Below are 21,519 nucleotides of genomic sequence, written 5' to 3' on the forward strand. Positions count from 1 at the left end.
AGGCTGGTCAAATTATTTGTTGTTGCTTGAAATACAATATGATTCCGTTTAAGACATGTTTATGTCAGATTATGTTCACTTCCAACATGGAATAAATATAAGTTTTGCCCATTGAAATGATAAACATGAACAGGTTGGTAGTACGATGATACACCTTTTTGCTCTTCCTACACTTGAAAGAAACAGTTTCTTGTGAGGGTACCTTTTAATGCTAATATTACCAGCATGCTTGATGGCAAGTCGTATGACCATGCCCATGACACCAGTGTGGCATGAGATTCATTGACGGGAGAGACTGCCAATCTCCCAAATTCCATCAGGAGATCGGCAAGATCGGCAAAATTCAGAGTCTAAATATTTGATGACCTAGAGTCAAATCCTGGGCTTTAGTATGCTGGTTTCTTGCTTGCCTAAATTTGTTCAATGACCAATTCTACCTAATTGACCTGATGAATTTGGTTATCAAGTAATTACAAAGTGGGCAAGAGCTTCATTTAAATAAAAACATTGTATTTTATTCACATTTTATTTCAGAAAACATATGAAGTCTATGAAGTCCACTATAAGATTGTCCTCATCATCAACTATCTGGGTCATTCTATCTCTACTGGAGTCCTAATAATCGCCTTTGTACTCTTCCTCTGTTTAAGGTATGTAACATTCACTGTGAACTTAACATTATTTTATTTGGTAACTAACAAAGTATGCTGGAATTTTGCCACTGGCCAACCACCCTGATTTAACTGACTAGCAACATCATTAGAACATAGAACACAAATGTGCAAATTCCTCTTATTCAGCATGTCTTGCTTTATATTGTCTACTGTAAAATTCCCCCTTGCTTTCTCTGCATGCATTAATGTTCTCATTTCCCATTCGTAACCATTTCTCCTCTAAGCAACCCAACTGATTCTGTATCCAAAGTTTTCTATGTTATTGCAAACCATATAACTCAGTGTGGAGATTGTCTTCTGGATTTGTTTGTAACCGACTGAGTTGAAAATGTCAGCCTTTGTTCCTTTATTCTTCATAACTCTTCTGGAGGAAATAATCAACTTCTACTGAACTTGTCGCTTAACTAATTGTGCAAAGATGTCCTTCTGAGACCCGGAAGAGGGTTTTCTGCATATTGGACAGAAGGAGTCTCTTGTGTGATGGTAGCTATAAGCCTCATCCATGGTGATTAAGTGTACTCCTGCATCGTTTCATTCATGCATTTTCTATTCTTGAGGGAAATGTGTTGCTGCGCTGTTATGAAATCTGACATTTCTAAATTGATGTTATTCAGATACCAGCTGCATTCATGTGGCAAACTGAACCAAAGAACCTACTGAGAGAGACTGAGCTGTTACAACAGTGTTCACTGTGCAGTTGGACACAAACACGTAATTTCATGAATGTTGCCCTTGACTATCATTACCCCAAACCGAAATGAGATGGATTCTTCTCTCATATTAACCCCAATGCAATTACAATCTGCACCATTACAACCTCTTTCTTATAATGTCCAAAATGCCATTACAGCAGACACCTTTGGTGAAGACAAGTGGTTAGCAATATAGGTAACCACTGCGGTGGTGTCCACTGCAATGGCATTGCTTTAAAGCAAATAAATCGTGAAGGCTATTTTATTGTTTAATTAGAAAAGCAAAAAGCTGCTGATCCTGGAAATCCAAAGTATAAACACAAAGTGCTAGAGATACTTGGCAGCTCAGGCAGCATCTGTGGATAGAGAAACAGTTAATATTCCAGGTTGATAACATGTGAATATACAAATTAGGAGTACCAGCAGGCCACTTGGCCCCTCAAATCTGCCATCCAATAACATCATGGATTGCAATCTCAACTCCCACATTCCCGTTCATCCATGATAGTTTTTCACCCCCCCCCCTCACCTATCAATGATCTACCTAGGAGACACAAAGGATCTACCTATCTCTGCCTTAATGATATTTAATAACTATGCTTCAACTGCTCTTTGAAGAAGACTTCCAAAGACTCACAGCCAACTTAGAGAAAACAACTCGCCTCAGTCTTATCTCCATTTTAAATGTCCAAGCCATTACTATTAAACAATGATTCCTATTACGGATTCTCTTAAGTGGAACAATCTCCCCTACATCATCCTGTCAAGATCCTTCAGAATGTTATTTTTCAATCAAGTCACCCTTCATATTTTCTGAACCTTAGCAGTCTGTCCAATCTTTCATCACGGGACAACCTATTCATTCCAGGTATTAGTCTAGTAAACCTTCTCTGAACTGCTTCCAATGCATAAATGTCCTTGCTTGAATCAGGAAGACCAATACTGTCAGAGTACTCCAGGTGTGGTCCCATCAATGGTCCTTATATAATTGAAGTGTAACCTCCCTACTTTTGCATTCAGTTTCTCTAGCAATATACAATTGCATTCTATTAGCTTTTGTAAGTACTTGCAGTACCTGCGTTGTAGCCTTTTATAAATGATGCACCAGGAAAACCCTCTACATCTCAGAACTCCATGGTCTCTCAGCTTTTTATTTTTATTGCCATGATGGACAATTACACATTATCCCATGTTATACATCATTTGCCATGTCTTTGCCCTTTCACTTAGTCTATTCTTCAATCTTTTGTAACTTCCTCATGTCTTCTTCAGAACCTATTTTCTTACCTTTGTTTTTGTCATCAGTAAACTTAGCACCCATGCCTTTGGTACCTTTACCCAAGTCATTTCTATAAATTATCAAATGTTGAGGCCCCAGCAGCGATCCCTGTAGTACATCACTCTTTACTTCTAGCCAACCAGAAAAAAGACCCATTTATGAGGCTCTGCTCTGCTTCATGTTAACCAGCAAACCTTCCATCTGCAGCAGTATCTTATCTTCTACACTATGAGCTTTTGTGTTAAGACCTTTGGACAAAGTCCATCAGGACCTGGGGACTTGTCAACCCACAGCTCCGACAATTGCTCAGTACCACTGCCGTGGTGATTGTAATTTTCCTGAGCTCCCCCTTCACCCCCCCCCCTTCCTATTCCTCTTTACTGCGATCTCTGGATATTACATCAGAATATCAGAACTAGGAAAACATACCCGCTTTGTATATTTTCCTATTTCTTTAAAGTCCTTGCATCAATCAACTGCACACATTACATTATCATAGCTGCAGAATTTCAATCAGGACCAAGTCACTGTGTCAGAGAATGGCCTGATCTCATGTTAAATGCATAAACCAATTGAAGATGCCAGAAGTCTCCACTGCCTCATGTAGTTTTCAGAAGCCACTGGAATAACTTCAGTCAGCTGTTTTGGACTGAACAGAAAGACAATTACAGAATGCTCTCCTCCCATCCCCCAGTCTGGCCCATGTAACTCATTTCCCAGTTCATGTGCCCTACCCCAGGTCTCTCTAGCAGCTATCAAAGATGGGACTAGGATCCAATCAGTTTGAGTTTGAATGTGGAGCCCATTATCTCCCCCATTCTACTATCTAATCCCTCAATGATCAATATGTAAGGTTGACAATTACAGTAACAAACAAATCTGTTGGAGGAGCCCAGTGGGTCGAGCAGCATCTGTGGAGGGAATCATTTGTCAATATTTTGGGTTGAATCCCTGCATCATGACCTCAGTGTTGACCCAAGACATTGACAATTCCTTTCCCTCCACAGATGCTGCTCGATCTGTTGAGTTCCCCTAGCAGATTGTTTGCTGCTCCATATTTCAGCATCTGCAGTCTCTTGTGTCTCCTGATAATTACAGCAGATTGTTGAAAGAAAAAAATGTGGATAGAAGAACCATCAAATAAAAAATGGCTTGTGCAGAAAATGAGAAACTATGAAAGGTCATTGACCTGAAGCAGTGACTCTTTTTCCCCTTCACATATGTTGCATGCCCCTGCTGAGAATTTCCAGCATTTTCTGTTTTTATTTTCTATTTGCAAATTGGAAATGGCCTGAGAATGTAACAAACCTACCTCACTGAGAGTTCACAGCAGTTTAACTTTTACTATATCCATCAATTTTTATTTCCTTGTTAAACCTTCCATTGTTTTGTAAACCTTCTTATAAATAACTATGCCTAGTCTTTACACCACATGCTTGAGGAAGCCTAGTACAGTTTTAATTGATCAGTCTTTCTTTGTGTTGGCTGGAACAGGAGTATTAGATGCCTTCGGAATATCATTCATTGGAATCTGATAACCACTTTCATTTTGAGGAATATTCTGTGGTTCCTGATGCAAATGATTGATGAAGAAATACATGAGAGAAATGAGGTAAGCTCTTGCAACATAGCTCAGATTGGTAAATGCCTGGCTAATGTGTAACTGGGCATTACAGGTTAGACTCTCTTTTGGCCCATTGCTGCTCTGTACTGAGTTAGCAGATGTCAGCAAGGGTCACCAGTACCAAGTACCACAATTGTCCTTGGATTAGGAAAGTGAACGGGTGATCTCTCAGGATTCATGCCCTGCTTTCCTGGAATATTTTAAAATGCTTCTCTAGGGATATAACAATCAATTTCACTATCTATTGAAGTACAGGCCTCTGCAGGCCAGGAGGACACCAACCTCAGTTCCCCATTTTATATTGAGTTATTCGGTCTCAACCAGGGTACTGTGGGTGCATGTGAATGGATTAACAATCCCTTGGCTATGGTGAAGTTGCACAAAAGCTCTACAGTGAGATTCACAGGCAAATCTTCAGCAACTTAGTTAGAATGCCCTCCATGGTTGAAAGGCATGTCAATGGTTACAATCTGGACAACCTATAATTAAAGAACACTTTGGGAGGTTATCAGAAGATCAGCTGGCGCTTGACAAATGCAGCAGTGGAAAGGAAAATGAATAGTGAGGAAGAAGGACATAAGAAGTAGAAAAGAGAATTTGGAGAAGTAAACGGGTGTTAAGAAATAAGCATAAATATGTATCTCAGTGTAACTATGCCTGATGCCAGTTTTCACTCTGGGCATTTGAAGCTCACATGGCAGGAGTGCCGATATGAGAATGGGGTGTGGAGTTCAGCACAGTGGCAGGAGTCTCAAACCGGGCTTGTTGAGCTCTGCCCCCAAATCACCAATCCACAGCTTATTTGCTGGGCCTCCACGCCATGTGCGTGTGTCCCTGTGTGTAAAATGAATTGTTTAATTTATTTTTCAGCCCTGGTGCCGTCTTGTCACAACAATCTACAACTACTTTGTGGTGACTAATTTCTTCTGGATGTTTGTGGAGGGGTGCTATCTCCATACAGCTATAGTGATGACCTACTCCACAGACAAAATGCGCAAGTGGAAATTTCTGTTCATTGGATGGTGTAAGTAAGGGATCTTTTGATGGTCTGATTGAGGCACATAGATATAGTTGATGTAAGATAAACATACTGTACACAGAAGCGTGCACATGAATTGTGGGCCAGATTAGGATCAATCCAGTTTATTGTACTCAGCCCCCGTGCTTGTTCTACAGATGCACTTACTTATCCTGCAGGTGGGCCATGTGGGAGGTCTCCATTCCACTGCCTATCTATGAAATGGCAACCAGGCCTCAATCAGTGGATCCTGAACCCCTGCTCCCAGCACAGTCCTAATGAATGAACTTCCAGGGACATTTAACTATGTTGAAATGGATTATAAGTATAATTAAGAGCATAATTTAAAAGTTTTTTTTGAAAATTGCATTTAGTTAAAACATTGCATTACAGTTAATGAATTAAAAATGTACATATATCAAACAAAAAAGTCTTAGCTAAATGCACATTTTCAAAGAAGATTGGTGACCCTATTTGAATAAATGGTCACATTGTAAATCAGCCATAGCTGGTGTAAAGTTGAAAAGCCACTCAGCTCAGCACATTCTAGAGCTGATGCTGGACCCACTGGACAGCAAAGCAGGAGGTGAAGTGTGATGATATTTCACCCCCCAGTGTGCACCATACTTGCATGATGCAGTGGCAGATGAGGGGAGCTGAAGATGCACTGAAAAGCAGAGGGTCTGTATGATGATTCCCTGTGGAAACATTGCCCACTGTGAAGCATGATCCAGCACTGTATATTATAAAGTTTGCTGATAACATGCAGTTCTAAAATGTCACACTTAGTTCCAGTCACACCTTCCATGTCATACGTTGTTGTCAACATCAATTAACAATCTATCCTCTGTTCGGTATGCTTATGTGGTATCATTTTACAGCTGAGATCCATTCTGTCAAAAACTGCTTGCATTCAGTTGAACTCAGAGGTATTTTTCTTCTATAGGTATCCCTTGTCCCATCATTGTAGCCTGGGTTATAGGCAAACTTTATTACGAAAATGAAGAGTAAGTACTATACCAAGAAGTCAAGGGTATTTGTGTGTTTTATAATACTCTTTTTGTTTTTTTAATGCACAAAGGAAAAACCCGATGTTCTGTTAAAACTCTCTCTTTTCATAGACATGGATATTCTAGTTTTCCCATGTCTTGCCAAGTCTTAAAACAAGAGCTGGCTGACCAAAGAGAGATGCAAAGGACAATTAAAGTGGTAATAGCAGCAGTGCAGATTTCTATTTAATTAGTTCCTTTAACTGGAAATATATTTAAAGGTAAAGTATTTTGGAAAGAGAACTGCAGGAGACAAGAACACACTTGGGAAGGTTTCAAAAGAGCAAAGGGTGAAGCTGTGCAGAGAATGGGTGAATAAAAAAATACTGCTCCAGAGGTTGTATTATTGTGGATGAGGATAAATTGATAGTTGTTGGGATTTGTAAGGATTTAAAGCATAGATTCCATTGATGCAACATGGTTCTCCAGTTGCCTACCAGCCTCTGCTTTCACAAGAAAATGCTTATTAATGCCTTAAATATTATTTGAAAAGATGTGGATGGAAGGTAAAATACTGAAATCCCCTACCCTAGAATCCTTCAGTATTTATCATTTAGTTAGAAACATAACTAGCTCCCACAATAGAAGAAAGACTTTGTACTTCATTACTACTTCCTTAACTGGAACTATATGTATAATCTGATTGAAAAATACCCTTTGTCCTACCAAGAGCTCTGTTTTTCCTCTGCTTCCCACCTTAGCATTGCCACATGCAATAGAAACCCTGTTTACGCACATAAATCTACTGATCTTCTGATAAACTTATGGGTGTAAGATTTTGGCACAGGAGAAGGAAAGTTGATGATAAAAATTTAGATAGATATCCATTTGACACTAAGAAGGAATTATTGCTTGCTTGCAACTCACAGATCTTTTAAGTTCTAAAGCATTTCGAGGTATTTTTGAAATGTAAACATTATTGTCACATAGGCAAATATAATGGTCACTTTATCCACCTGAAGATACTGTGAGTAACAGTGAGGACAACCCATGCCCATAGACCCATAACTAGCAAGGAATCGGAGCCTTCAGAAAAGGTGAGGTGGGTGGTGAACAAAGCATTGAATGGTTTCAGATCTTAGATTCCTCTCCTTTGATGGTACAGGTGAAGAAGTTAGTGAATCCAGTGTTAAAATGGCAATTATTCATCAATGACTTGTGAAAGAATGACACACTTTCTTAGTTCCTCAAACGTCTAGCATAACAAAGATTAAACTGAGGCATGGTTATTTTTTGTTTCAAATCAAATAGTCAACACCATCCAAACCTGACTAAGATGATAAAGATGCTTCAAGAAGTCTGATTGGGATGGGATCTTTCCAGTAAGATAGACCAAATATTAGAAAAAGGAAACAAATTGAAGATGTGATTTGATACTAACTGTTTATTAAACAAGTGACAATTGGTTCTTCCATCAAGTTTTTTCTTTCTTCTGCAGTTTTCCTCCTGTTGCTTATTCTTACTTCCTTGATATAGCACCCAGCTTCTTCCCATGTAAACCCAGATAAAGACTGTCAGGTTAAGTGACTGTGGTCGTTATCACAAATATCCCTGCTCCTTGTTCTCTTCCTGCAAGGCCTACATGTGACCCTTCCAACAGGGACCAGAAGTAGCATCCCTGGCTGATTTCTTTGCTGTTCAACCCAGATTTACCATAGGTCAAACATAACTAACTAACATTAGTTAACAGCACAGACCTTTATCTTCTGGCTCTGCATAGAAAGTACGTGATGCCTTTGCCAGTTATTAGTGAGCTCTGCATAATGTTTATTGAGTAGCAACAGTGGTTTGTAACTGAGCCACCAACCATCATTGTTAGATGGTGAAGAGGATTTATTTGCTGTATTAACAAAATGACTATAGAAATTCCCACTTCAGTAATTAACAAGATATTTACATAAGTTACAGTACTGAATGTAATTAACACCCTCCTCCCACTTTGCCTTCAACTTTGTCATTTTTTGTTATAAAACTGCTGCAGCTAAGTAACTCAGATTGCCACCACAAGATTGCATTGGAACAAAGCCGAGTGGCAATTTACATGAGTCTTGATGTTTACAGATGTTGGTTTGGAGAAGTAGCGGGACATCGTATGGACTACATCGTTCAGGGCCCAGTTGTACTGGTACTGCTGGTAAGTGTGTGAATGCAGTGGTGCCAATTTGATTGAATTATGGTCAATTAGGGGTATCATCTCTCTACATAGGGAAATCACTGGTCTGTTCCATGTGATTTGTTTTTGATCTGTAACCCAAATGAATTCTGGTTGGATTTGTATTCTGAAGCCTTGGTGCTCATCATGATGAGATATTTAGGGAACAGAGCCTTTTCACATGAGGTAGACATGGCTGAGTTTCCTCTAGTGATGTAAATCATGCCTCAAAGTTTGCAAACACATGTTAATCCATTTGAATGTTGCTTGCATTTCATGGATCAGCTTATTAATATGACAAGGTACAGACTAGAAAACTAAAATTGTGAGTACAGTACATGAGTAATTTGACTTTTTGCAGGTATAACTGCTTAGAGGTTCTGTAAAGGATGCATTGACATTGGGTTAATACATTGGAACAGTGAGTGTTTTGTTTTGGCTCCAAGTTTCTGGGTGTTGCACAGTTTCATTCACAAGTGTTATTCTTCCAAGGCTGTGTTCAAGTGGCAGCCAAGATTCTTGCTTGATCTGCAGTATTTGGAGGGGAGAGTGGGCAGGGGGTGGGGGGGGGGGGCAGCGGTATATTTGGTGTTGGAACATATCATGTAAGTAGGTTGGTTGGGATTGGGCCAGCTATGGATACTGGGGGAGACAGGATAGCCAGAAGCATCAGGGGGGACAGGATAGTGTCCGACCTGGAAACTATCCTGGTCCAACCCCTTCCCACCTATGTCAGTGATCTCTGTTTCTCTAGCATCAGGGGAGGGTTGTATTGCAGCTATCTTCAGGGATGAGGTATCAGGGCCAGTGTCAAGGGAAGGGGATTTGGGAGATCAGCACAATGACTGGTGTCAGTAGCAATAACATAAGAGAGGGGAATGTGAATGGATTACAGAATGGGGGGGGGGGGGTGTCAAGAGTAGGAAAAAAATTGGGGTCATTAGGGTAGCCCATTCAGTGATGTGGGTGCAATGAGGATTTAGGCCAGTTTTCCATTTACCTGCAAATCTCCCAGACTAGCATTGTGGATTAAAGAACATTGCGTGCGGAACCATCTTATCATTTGCGTCCCTGATGTGGAACTTGTGACTGATGACCAGAAGCACCCAGTCAAATTTCCCTATAGGTGTGATGATCTGCTTGTTCTGGGCTAAATTAATTTTTAATCAAAATAATGTAAGGATATCCAATCAAATTTCTAGGCAAACAAGGTTGGGGGAGAAGATCATTTTTACCAATTCCTTCCATGCAGATACACTGCTGAGATTTGCCTTGTATTAGTTTTGGGTCTGTTGTACATTAATAAACAGTGAGTGATCGCTATGATTAATTAGTTCTAATATCGTTTACCATGTGACAACCAGAGTGATTAGAGGTGAAGAAGATAGCCCTTGGTTATTATTCTACTAGCAATTCTAAAATGTCTCTCCAATTCATTTTTAAATGTATGTGTTAAAACATACCTTTACTTGTCTATGCCAATTTCAGGAGGACGCTTCAAGTTAGAAACTACATATGAATCTTAGTCTCTGTAAAGAAAAGGCCATCCCACTTAGTTCCCAATCTGGGTATATAATCAGTGATAGAAAGTCTCTAAGAGAGGTTTTAGCTGGTTCTTCATCGTGATTTATTACAGCAGTATGAAAGGTAGAATAGAACAAACCATTGAGTTAATGGAATGGAACAAAGTAGCAATCTGTGCTTTATGTCAGTGCATGTACTTACAATGATGGACTTAATTTGTTGACATCACTGGTATGCATTGATTGATACCTTGGCCATCCAGGTATTTAATGAAGACTCACAGATAAACTAACGAGTTAAAACTTAGTGCTTCTAGTCTGAACTGCAAATCACTTTGATTTAAAAGGCAAGAGTCCACATTGTTCCTATTTTCTTTTACATGACGATTGATAAAATACTTGTAATTCCAGCATAATTTCTTTTAAATTCCATATTTTTGGATTTAGTCAGTTGAGACCTATTGACAATAAAACTTTCCAGATTAACCTTCGCAAAAGGTTGACAGAAATCGTTGAACCTGAAATGAGATATAGATAACAGAAACTGCATTTGCTTTAACATGTAAAATATATTTAATTTGACAAATGTTATTTTAAGTTAGTGACTCATCAACCCAAAGTGTTTCTCTGAGATATCCTCAGACAAATTTGACACCAAGTTACCTCAAGGCATTAGACCAGAGATTTGATTGAAAAAAATCAGTTTTAAAACTGACTGGAGAAAGATATAGAGAAGTGAAAATCTAAGTTGGAACTTCCAGAGCTCAGGTCTGAAGCAGTTGAAGGTATGGCCAGCTATCGATTGAGGGAAATTGTGAATGAGATTTGTGAAGGCACATTTTTAGAACTCTTTTCATTTAGCTAGCTACTAAATGTTAATTTGCACAAAGAGTGCCTTTAATAAATATGATGATAATGTAACTTGCAAATAAGATCCCTTTTTCTTCAGCATCAGCAATATTCAGTTTGTCTGCATAGATGAAACAAAATAAACAAGGAGCAATTTGCTTGGACTTCAACTAATGCAGTTTATAGTTCTTGTCATCATTTCACTGAGTGGATAAGAGTCTATAGAGGGCTACTAAACTGCAACTGGAGAATGACCACCAGAAAGCAGGCTGGGAACTTAGACTGAAATAAAAGCCACACCAGGAAAAGTTATCTAAATTTACAAGTTCCCAAGGAATATCGGTCAAATCCTAATAGCGGGATGGAACTCATTGGGAGAGATCTCCCACACCAATGGCAATACTAATGCTGGAACTCAGCTGGGTACCTGTTTACATGAGCTGCTGTTAACCTAAATCAATGGTGGCTTCTTCCACACAGACTATGGAGGATTCCTCATGGGTGGCCTGATCCTCTACAAGCCTCCCAGCTCAGGGAATCTGCCCACTTATCATGTGCTAGGTTAAACCCGTTACAAGCACAGCAATCCCCATTCAAATGATTGGGAGACATTCAGCTCCCAAAAACAAAGTAAGGAGTTGTGTTTTTATTACTGGTTTAATTGTTTGAAAATAATTAAAGGTGAATGTACATTTAAGTATGAACAAATTACCACTTTTAATATTTTAACAATATTTTAATTTTTTACATGCCCCAGGCATGAATGTTTATATATGTCAGAGACCTTCACACACACACACACTGAGAGGCCCTGACGACACTGGCAGCCGGTGAGCCTGTGTTGGGGGTGGGGCCTCACCAGCTGTCGATGTTGTTCCATGAGTCCAGTTGGTTGCCTGTGCGTCACACCAAAGTGCTGGGAACCAGGCACTCAGTGGAAGACCGTGCTGGCACTGTTCTGCAACAGCAATGTGCTGCAGGGGTCATTGATTTTGTGGCAGTGGAGAATTAGCCCATTGTGGGTGTTTTTGTGTTGTCCTTGAAAGCTATGCAATTATTGAAGCACTTTTAAATTGTTATCACTTTGAAAAATAGGCAAATATGGCGGTAAATTTGAGAATAAATCACCTAATAATTTGTAACTTAATGTTGGTTAGGGTATTGGTAGAGACACTGCAGGAGACCCTGTGTCACGAGGTCTTTTACTTCCACATAGGAGAGGAGCCATAGTCACAGTTTAATATCTCATCCAATAATCTAGAACACCAGCAGTGAAGCTCTCACCTAGTAACGCATTAATAACAGGAGTAAAGCTGAACACAGTTTAGTCTGAACAAACTGCTTGGGGAGGTTACTAGTGTAAGGAAATCAACAGTGAGAATTAACTTCCTAGTGAAAGAATATGATAAGTACAATATAGGATTTGAATTTCACACCCAGTAAAATAGTACAAATCAAATGATCCCAGGTTTCATTTTTGGGCTTAGGTTTTACCCATCTTACCTCAAAAGGGTTGGAGCAGGACTATAACTCACAATCCTGATCTGGATCCATTTTGTGGAGCCCACAGCACCCATGGAGGGAGCACAAAATAAAGAAACTGTGCAAGCATGAAAATGAGAAGGATCCTATTGTCATTGTAACTGAGTTAATGCTGCATAAACTCAAAATTGGGTTTAGAGCCTTGCTGATTTCTTGTCCCTCATGGGACATTATGGGGTTCTGTTAATAGGCAGTAAGACCTTGAGAGAACTGAACTTCAGATTTTTGGTATTATTTAGCACATTTAATGCTACTGACCAGGCGTGCTCTTCAGAAACATACTTATGTCTTTACCAAATGACCAGAAGTTTGTCATTGGATTAGCCAACTTTTCAGATGTTCAGGGAATTTTATTTGCCCTGAATGGCAGGCATCAAAAAGACAAATAAAAGAAAAATTATATTGTGGTATGCGACCGGGAATGATTTTGACAGTTCTGCAAGACTCCAATCACTTATGATGAACACTACCCACCCTCCCCTCTCACTGTGTACGCACCACTATTGGTAAAGTAGGTGACCTGAAATTTAGTGTTGTCTATTGTAATGCCACCACTGCTGATAATTTACCAAGTTTTTTTAATATAAAGCCAGGACAATACCATTTTCCCCATGAAATAACATCACTAAATCATTTAGCAGTAAAGGATTTTAGGATGTCCTAAGATTATAATCAGGGAATTTTAGAATGCAAAAGGAATGGAATTTCAAAGAAAGCCTTTTTCATGTACTATAATTTACATTCTGTAATAGCAAGGTCTTAAATTTTTTCCAGTATAAGATATACTTATACCCCTTTGTTTTTTGAACAGGTGAATTTTATCTTTCTCTTCAACATTGTGAGGATCCTGATGACAAAATTGAGGGCATCAACCACATCTGAGACAATGCAGTATAGGTAAATGAATACAAACCATCCATTATATACGTACTGAGCTTAAACTCATTTTGTGCTGACAAAATGAATCATTAATGATTAGAATCACCATCTGTTTGTACTAATCAAAGTGAAAATCAAGGAGATCTCTGCTGAAGCTGAATACATCCTTTATTTCTAGCTCTCATAATCCATCATATCTATCTATGATACTTCCTTTCTCCTTACATTAATAAATGTCCCACTCAATCTCTGTCCTTGAAAAGTTACTGCTTGTGATTTGACTGTTTGTTGTTTTTAAACCAGCTGGTATAATGCATCAAATCTGGTGTCTACTTGTAACACTTTACCTTATCCATTAACCACAGACATGAAACCTAGCCAAATGCCTCCTGAAAATTCAGGTTTATAATGTCATCAAGTATACAGTATAAATATTCAAGGTGTGGGTTACTTTGTAAAGTTCTGTTCCCCAATCAAAGCCTCAAAAAAGCAACCTATCCATGTAACATGTCCAGCCATAGATTTTCATGTCATGTATTGGGTTGAGGGTTATCTTGTGTTGTCCATGTTAAGGGGTGGATTACGATCTAGTTTCCTGAAGAATCCCCTGGAATATAGAAACAAGACTTGCTTGGCTATTCAGTTACTCTGTTCTGCTATTCAATTTGGTCATATTTGATCAATATTTCAGCAGCATTTAATCCAGATTTCTTGATATTGTGACTGAACAAAAATCTATCTCTATCTTGAAAATTTCAGTTGATGTCAGAGATTTCCATATTTCAGTGCCCTTTGTGTGAAATTTGTGCTTCTTGTTATCCATCCTGAATGGCTTAGCTCTAATGATTAAAATGTTGTATCATTGTTCAAGATTCTCCTTCCAGAGGAAATGCTTACATCTAGTCAAGAAAAAAAAATTTCATCCCTCCACAGTGAACTAGATTTGAAATAAAAAAGAAAATGCTGGAAATACTCAGCAGGTTGAGCAGCATCTGCAGAGGGGGAAACTAACAAGGTTGATGCTTCATCAGAACTGAGAGTGGTTCTGGAACTTGAAACCAGTTGTGAGGCCAAATCCAATGGAGAAATATTGTGACATCATATAAAATTGTATTTATGATCCTAGATTCATGATCCAGAGAAGGTGAATTCATATTAGACCAAACTATTTGAGAATTTAAGTTCAGTTAAAATTCAGCAAAAATGAAACCACCAAACTTGTCTTAAAAACTCAACATTCAGAAATATATTGTCTTTACTTGATAGGGTCTTTACAAGAGTCCACTTCCATGTGATAGTAATTGCCATTTCAAAGCACCTCATCTGGAAACAGAGCATCAATTGCACTGTCAACACTAGCTCTGCCTCATAACCATCTTGCCTGACCTCTCCACCACCTCAAAATTGGCTCATGAATTTTGGGAAGATGGAAGTCTTTGTCTTTTTTCCACGCCATGAACTTCATTCCTTAGCCATTGACTCCATCTTCACCTTAACAGCTGTTTAAGTTTGAATCAGACTGTGTTATGTTTCTGACCCCAGGATTAATTTCACATTGTATATGTGTGCTATCACCAAAGCAAATTATTTCCACTCTGTAACGTCACAGGCCTCCACCTATCTCAACCTCCCTGCTGTTGTCACCTCTATTCAGTTTTATTCTGGGCATGATAATGCTAATGCACTGCTAGACAGCTTCCTTTGTTCTAGCCTCCCTAAGCTTGAAGTCAACAAAAACTCTAACCGAGTCCAATTAACCGACCTCCCGTGGATCCATGTTAGGCTCCCAGTAAAGGAAAATCTTGAATTAAAAATTTTCATTGTTGCTTTCAGTTCCTCCCTGGTCCAGGCCCACTTTAGTCTCCTCTAGTCCTGCAAACCTCTGAAATAGAACATAGGACATAGAACAGCACAGGAACAGGCTCTTCAGCATATGATGTGCCAAACTAATTAAAGGTAGCTGCCCTTCTAGGCTTTAAATGGTTTTACCAAATGTTTTTTTAAAATTTAATTTTTAAAAAAATTTTATTTACAGCGTGGTAACAGGCCTTTCCGGCCCAAGTAGTCCGCGCCGCCTATTTAAAACCCAATTAACCTAATCGTACGTCTTTGCAATGTGGGACGAAACCAGAGCACCTGGAGGAAACCCACGCAGACATGAGAGAACATACAAACTCCTTACAGACAGCGACGGGAATCAAACCCCGATCGCTGGCGCTGTAATAGTGTCGCGCTAACCGCTATGTTACCATGCCGCCCACACCGCTATGCTACCGTGTTCTCTCACTGAATCTCTTTCCTACTCTACCGTTCTACTTTTCAGAACCTCCTTAACACATAACATTAGGTCACCTGCCATTCTGATACCTATTGGGATTCAATGTCAACTTCTGTTTGATAATTTAGCATGAAGCATCTTGAATGTTAATCATATTAAAGGTCCTCAGTGAAAATATTACCAAAAATTGTTGGAAATACTTCACAGATCAAACATTATGGAGAGATCAAACAATGTTAAGTTTTCCAGTTAATGTCCTTTTAGCATCTGCGGTATTTTGCTTTATTGTATAAACAAAAGCTGTTCTTGCACATCGTGGGATCGGCGATCAGTGCTGGCAATGATCCTGAGAAATGTTATTGGGGATTTCAAACCATCCCTTACTTTGGAACATCATATGCATACATTGACCTGGCTTTGACCTCCCTCTTTTTTAGTTGTGATGGGTATCAGACACTTACATCTTCAGTTTATAGAAAACATGCGCATTATGTCAGAACTGCAATTCATATTCGGTACTCAGCAGATTAACTTTAATGAAAAATATTCATGAGTCTAATGGTGTCAGGTTTAACACATGCTGGTCTGCAGCTGAATGAGCAAAATCATCAGTTGATTGACATTCAAAATTCATACGTCATAGTTTAGAATTAACTACTGAAATTTTAACTTTTCTAAAAACTTGTGATCTGGATATGGTGACCTCTGCCTAATATTTTGAAGGCACAAATATTTTAAGGGAGTGATCTAAACCAAAAAAGATATAGTTTCTATCATTGAGCTCCTAAAGTATTGCCTATTCGTTCAACATTCAAATAATACACAATGAATTTTGGTTAACATGGGCTTACTTTATGCCTATTTCTTTTCTATACAATCTAAGTTTAGTGGATAGTTTCTCCTAACCTCCATGTAATTTTTTGCAGAAGAGACAAGACAGAATTGGACTTTCTTGGTAATATGTTCAGTAATCCTTCCCCTGTGATTCTCTACACAGGGAGATAAGAGATTTAAATCAAATTTTCAACCAGCAATTTCCATTGAAAGAAGCCATTTGTTCCATCAAGTCTATTGCAGGTTCTCAGAGCATTCTCATTAATCCCATTCCTCTACTTATTTTCCTGTAATCTATTCTCTCACATACCCATTACACCCTCCCCTCCCCTGCCCTTACAATTCTCCTACCACACCACTGTGCCACCCATATGTGGATGTAGAGAAACTACAAGTTCATTCTGCCCATGTTTCACAGATGGAACGTGATTCCCTGCCTCTGCTGAATTGCCAGCTTTGGCATGGTGATGTAGGGAAATGCCTAAAGTGATTCATAATGAATAGGTAACCATTTGAAAAGAGCAAGATTAGACTATTTACTTCATAAGAAGAAAAATACCTGATCAACTTTGATCTGTAAAGCATACTGTTTTTGCATTGGAATGTGCTATAATAGCTCTGATTCTCAGTAAAAAGGAACATGGGAGTCATACCCTTATCTTACGCTGCTCACATGGAACCAGATATAGAATGGTATTGCAATAACCTGCACCAAGTAAACTGATAAAGTGTCTTGGACATGAAACCCTAACTTTGTTTTTCTTTCCACAGATGTTTCCTGATTTGTTGAGTGTTTCTAGCAGTTTCTGTTTTTGTTTCAGATTCCCAATATCTGCATTTTTTTTATTTTCATAACCTGACTCTTCACTAGAGGTGGTGAACAGCCAGTGGCTGATTTCAATACTACATCATTGTTTCTTAATGCCTCACTTTTCAATGGGACAGCAAGGGATTGGCTCTAAAGTGAAGCTCATCTTGTGAGAACTTTTTTTAAAGGCATCTACGGTAGCCCTTTAGACGAAACATGCTGAGACACAGATCATGCAATGTCCCCTGGACTTTATCATTACAATCTCCTCAGTCATTAAGATTCTTTCTTCATTTTTGGAGCATTGCTTTCACCTCTCTTTTGGCAAAAAAATGTATACAATCCTTGACTGCATCAGGGATTGATCTCCGGAATTCAATAATTCCAATTTTTCTCTTTAACCCTTCACACAGAACAGTGCTGTCTGACTCCTCTCACTGAATTTTAACTCATTCAATCATCCAATCTCTGCTGGCTCACTGACATTAATCAACCTCGAGATCATTGTACATATTTTCAAACCTGTTGACAATTTGTTCTGCTGCACATAAGATATCTTTGCAAACTATGCAGCTTGATTCTAAATTGCTACTCATTTCCCCTGCTCTCAAATCTTCCTTCATAGCAATTGAAAATAAAAAAAAAGCAGATGCTGAAAATCTGAAATTAAAACATATAAATGCTGGAAACACTGAGCAGGTCAGACAGCCTCTGAAAAGAGAAACAAAGTTAGTGACTTGGGTATTTGTAGAGTGTTTCTGACATTTTCTGTTTTTATAGAGGCCGCCATTCAGGCTTCAGTTCAGTTTTCTATCAGAAATCTTCTGATTCTGCTACCTCTATCGTCTCTTTCAAAAGTCTTTCAAATCATGACTCAGTCATCATGGGCTAAATCCAGTTAACTTGTTTTCACCATTGTAATGGACTTTGAAAAATTCTTTTATGATAACACTTTTGCCCTGAGTTAGAATGTTATGGGTTCAAGTACTTCTGTATGACATTCACAAAATTTAACCTGGTGCTTTGCTGCAGTACCTGAGAGAGTTCAACGGCACTGATGTTACCTGGCATAGAAAAAAGATAGGTGGCGGATATTTTTTAAGATATCTGCAAGAAAACATTTTTTTACCTCGTTTCTTACAAGTTCAACAGGAGAGGACAATTTTGGAGAAGATTTGGCAAATTAAACTTGACAGTGAGGATATAAGTTAGAGAGCAATTTGCTGGAAGTGATCATAATTCAGTTAGATGAGGCTGTTGAAATGGACAAAGGTCAGAAGATATCAAATGGAAAAAGGACAGTTTTGTTGAGCTTGAGACATGACTTGGAAAAAGTGGACTTGAAGTGGCCACTTGACAATAAATTAGCATCAGGGGAGTGGGAGAGATATTCAAGGAGGAGATAATAAAGTGTATTAAATATGGTACCACTAAGAAAAAGCATGGAACTCTCAAATCTAGAGTCCCTTTAGGAAAGGTAAAAAAAAAGGCAAAAAGGATCCGAACTGGAGAGACTGGGGAAGAGGCGTTTGGCTCTCAAATAGAGAAAGCTAGTAGTAGGTACGATAGGCAGGTGATAGAGAAGGGACGTGCTCAGACAGGTTTGAGATGTGTCTATTTTAACGCAAGGAGTATTGTGAACAAGGCGGATGAGCTTAGAGCTTGGATCAATACTTGGAGCTATGACATGGTGGCCATTACGGAGACTTGGATGGCTCAGGGACTGGAATGGTTGCTTCAAGTGCCGGGTTTTGGATGTTTCAGAAGGGACAGGGAGGGAGGCAAAAGAGGTGGGGGAATGGCACTGTTGATCAGAGATAGTGTCACTGATGCGGAAAAGGTGGACGTCGTGGAGGGACTGTCTATGGAGTCTCTGTGGGTGGAGGTTAGGAACAGGAAGGGGGTCAATAACTTTACTGGGTGTTTTTTATAGGCCGCCCAATAGTAACAGGGATATTGAGGAGCAGATAGGGAAGCAGATCCTAGAAAGGTGTGAGAATAACAGAGTTGTTGTGATGGGGGATTTTAATTTCCCAAACATCGACTGGCATCTCCAGACAGTGAGGGGTTTAGATGGGGAGGAGTTTAAGTGTGTTCAGGAAGGATTCTTGACACAATATGTAGATAGGCCTACAAGAGGAGAGGCTATGCTTGATTTGGTATTGGGAAATGAACCTGGTCAGGTGTCAGATCTCTGTGGGTGAACATTTTGGTGATAGTGATCATAATTCTATCTCCTTTACGTTAGCACTGGAGAGAGATAGGAACAGACAGACTAGAAAGGTATTTACTTGGAGTAAAGGGAATTATGAGGCTCAGGCAGGAAATTGGAAAATTAAATTGGGAACAGATATTCTCAGGGAAAAGTACGGAAGAAATGTGGCAAATATTCAGGGGATATTTGTGTGGAGTTCTGCACAGACATGTTCCAATGAGACGGGAGTCACGAGAGGATACAAGAACTGTGGTGTACAAAGGCTATAGTAAATCTAGTCAAAAGGAAAAGAAAAGCTTACAAAAGGTACAGAGCTAGGTAATATTAGAGATCTGGAAGAGTATAAGGCTAATAGGAAGGAGTTTAAGAAGGAGATTAGGATAGCCAGAAGGGGGCATGAGAAGGCCTTGGCGGGCAGGATTAAAGAAAATCCCAAGGCATTCTACAAGTATGTGAAGACCAAGAGGATAAGATGCGAAAGAATAGGGCCTATCAAGTGCAGCAGTGGGAAAGTGTGTATGGATCCGGAAGAAATAGCGGAGGTACTTAATGAATACTTTACGTCAGTATTCACTACAGAAAAAGATCTGGGGGATTGTAGTGGGGACTTGCAGCAGGCTGAAAAGCTTGAGCATGTGGATATTAGGAAAGAGGAGGTGCTGAAACTTTTGGAAAGCATCAAGTTGGATAAGTCACTGGGACCGGATGAGCTGTACCCCAGGCTGCTGTGGGAGGCGAGGGAAGAGATTGCGGAGACTCTGATGATGATCTTTGCATCGTCGATGGAGACGGGAGAGGTTCTGGAAGATTGGAGGGTTGCAGATGTTTTTCCCTTATTCAAGAAAGGGAGTAGGGATAGCCCAGGGAATTATAGACCAGTGAGTCCTACCTCGGTGATTGGTAAACTAATGGAGAAGATCCTGAGAGACAGGATTTATGAACATTTGGAGAGGTATAATATGATTAGGGATAGTCAGCATGGCTTTGTCAAGGGCAGGTCCTGCCTTACAAGCCTGATTGAATTTTTTGAGGATGTGACTAAACACATCGATGAAGGGAGAGCAGTAGATGTAGTGTATATGGATTTCAGCAAGGCATTTGATAAGGTACCCCATGCAAGGCTTATTGAGAAAGTAAGGAGACATGGGATCCAAGGGGACATTGCAGTGTGGATCCAGAACTGGCTGGCTCACAGAAGGCAAAGAGTGGTTGTTGAAGGGTCGTATTCTGCGCGGAGGTCAGTGACCAGTGGTGTACCTCAGGGATCTGTAGTGGGACCCTTGCTCTTTGTGATTTTTATAAACGACCTGGATGAGGAAGTGGAGGGGTGGTTTAGTAAGTTTGCGGATGACACAAAGGTTGGGGGTGTTGTGGATAGTTTGGAGGGCTGTCAGAGGTTACAGAGGAACATAGATAGGATGTAAAGTTGGGCTGAGAAGTGGCAGATGCAGTTCAACCCAGATAAGTGTGAAGTGGTTCATTTTGGTAGGTCAAATATGTTGGCAGGATATAGTATTAATGGTAGGACTCTTGGCAGTGTGGAAGATCAGAGGGATCTTGGGGTCCGAGTCCATAGGACACTCAAAGCGGCTGAGCAGGTTGACTCCGTGGCTAAGAAGGCATATGGTGTACTATCCTTCATCAATCGGGGAATTGAATTTAGGAGCCGAGAGGTATTGTTGCAGCTATATAGGTCCCTGGTCAGACCCCACTTGGAGTACTGTGCTCAGTTCTGGTCACCTCACTACAGGAAGGATGTGGAAGCCATAGAAAGGGTGCAGAGGAGACTTACAAGGATGCTGCCTGGAATGCGGAGCATGCCTTATGAAAGCAGTTTGAGGGAACTCGGCCTTTTCTCCTTGGAGCGACGGAGGATGAGGGGGAACCTAACAGGTATATAAGATGATGAGAGGTATTGATCGGGTAGATAGTCAGAGGCTTTTCCCCAGGGCTGAAATGTTGGCCACAAGAGGACATAGGTTTAAGGTGCTGGGGAGTAGGTATAGAGGAGATGTCAGGTAAGTTTTTTACTCAGAGAGTGGTGAGTGCATGGAATGGGCTGCCGGAAACGGTGGTGGAGGCGGATACGATAGGGTCTTTTAA

The 21,519-nt window shown here is 39.8% G+C and overlaps 1 protein-coding gene across 4 annotated transcripts in view; it reads left to right on the top strand.

Annotated features, from left to right (window-relative positions):
• The window catches only part of LOC127574405 (corticotropin-releasing factor receptor 2), a 163,561-nt gene that overhangs the window by 125,154 nt on the left and 16,888 nt on the right, over positions 1–21,519 (top strand). For all 4 annotated transcript variants that reach the window (XM_052023404.1, XM_052023407.1, XM_052023405.1 and 1 more), the window contains 6 exons: positions 535–650; positions 4,140–4,257; positions 5,140–5,293; positions 6,234–6,294; positions 8,398–8,470; positions 13,214–13,299. In XM_052023404.1, the coding sequence (XP_051879364.1) occupies positions 535–650; positions 4,140–4,257; positions 5,140–5,293; positions 6,234–6,294; positions 8,398–8,470; positions 13,214–13,299 (608 nt within the window). The remainder of the gene's footprint in view (positions 1–534; positions 651–4,139; positions 4,258–5,139; positions 5,294–6,233; positions 6,295–8,397; positions 8,471–13,213; positions 13,300–21,519) is intronic.

This window comes from Pristis pectinata, chromosome 9 (assembly GCF_009764475.1).
Source record: "Pristis pectinata isolate sPriPec2 chromosome 9, sPriPec2.1.pri, whole genome shotgun sequence".
Taxonomy (NCBI): domain Eukaryota; kingdom Metazoa; phylum Chordata; class Chondrichthyes; order Rhinopristiformes; family Pristidae; genus Pristis; species Pristis pectinata.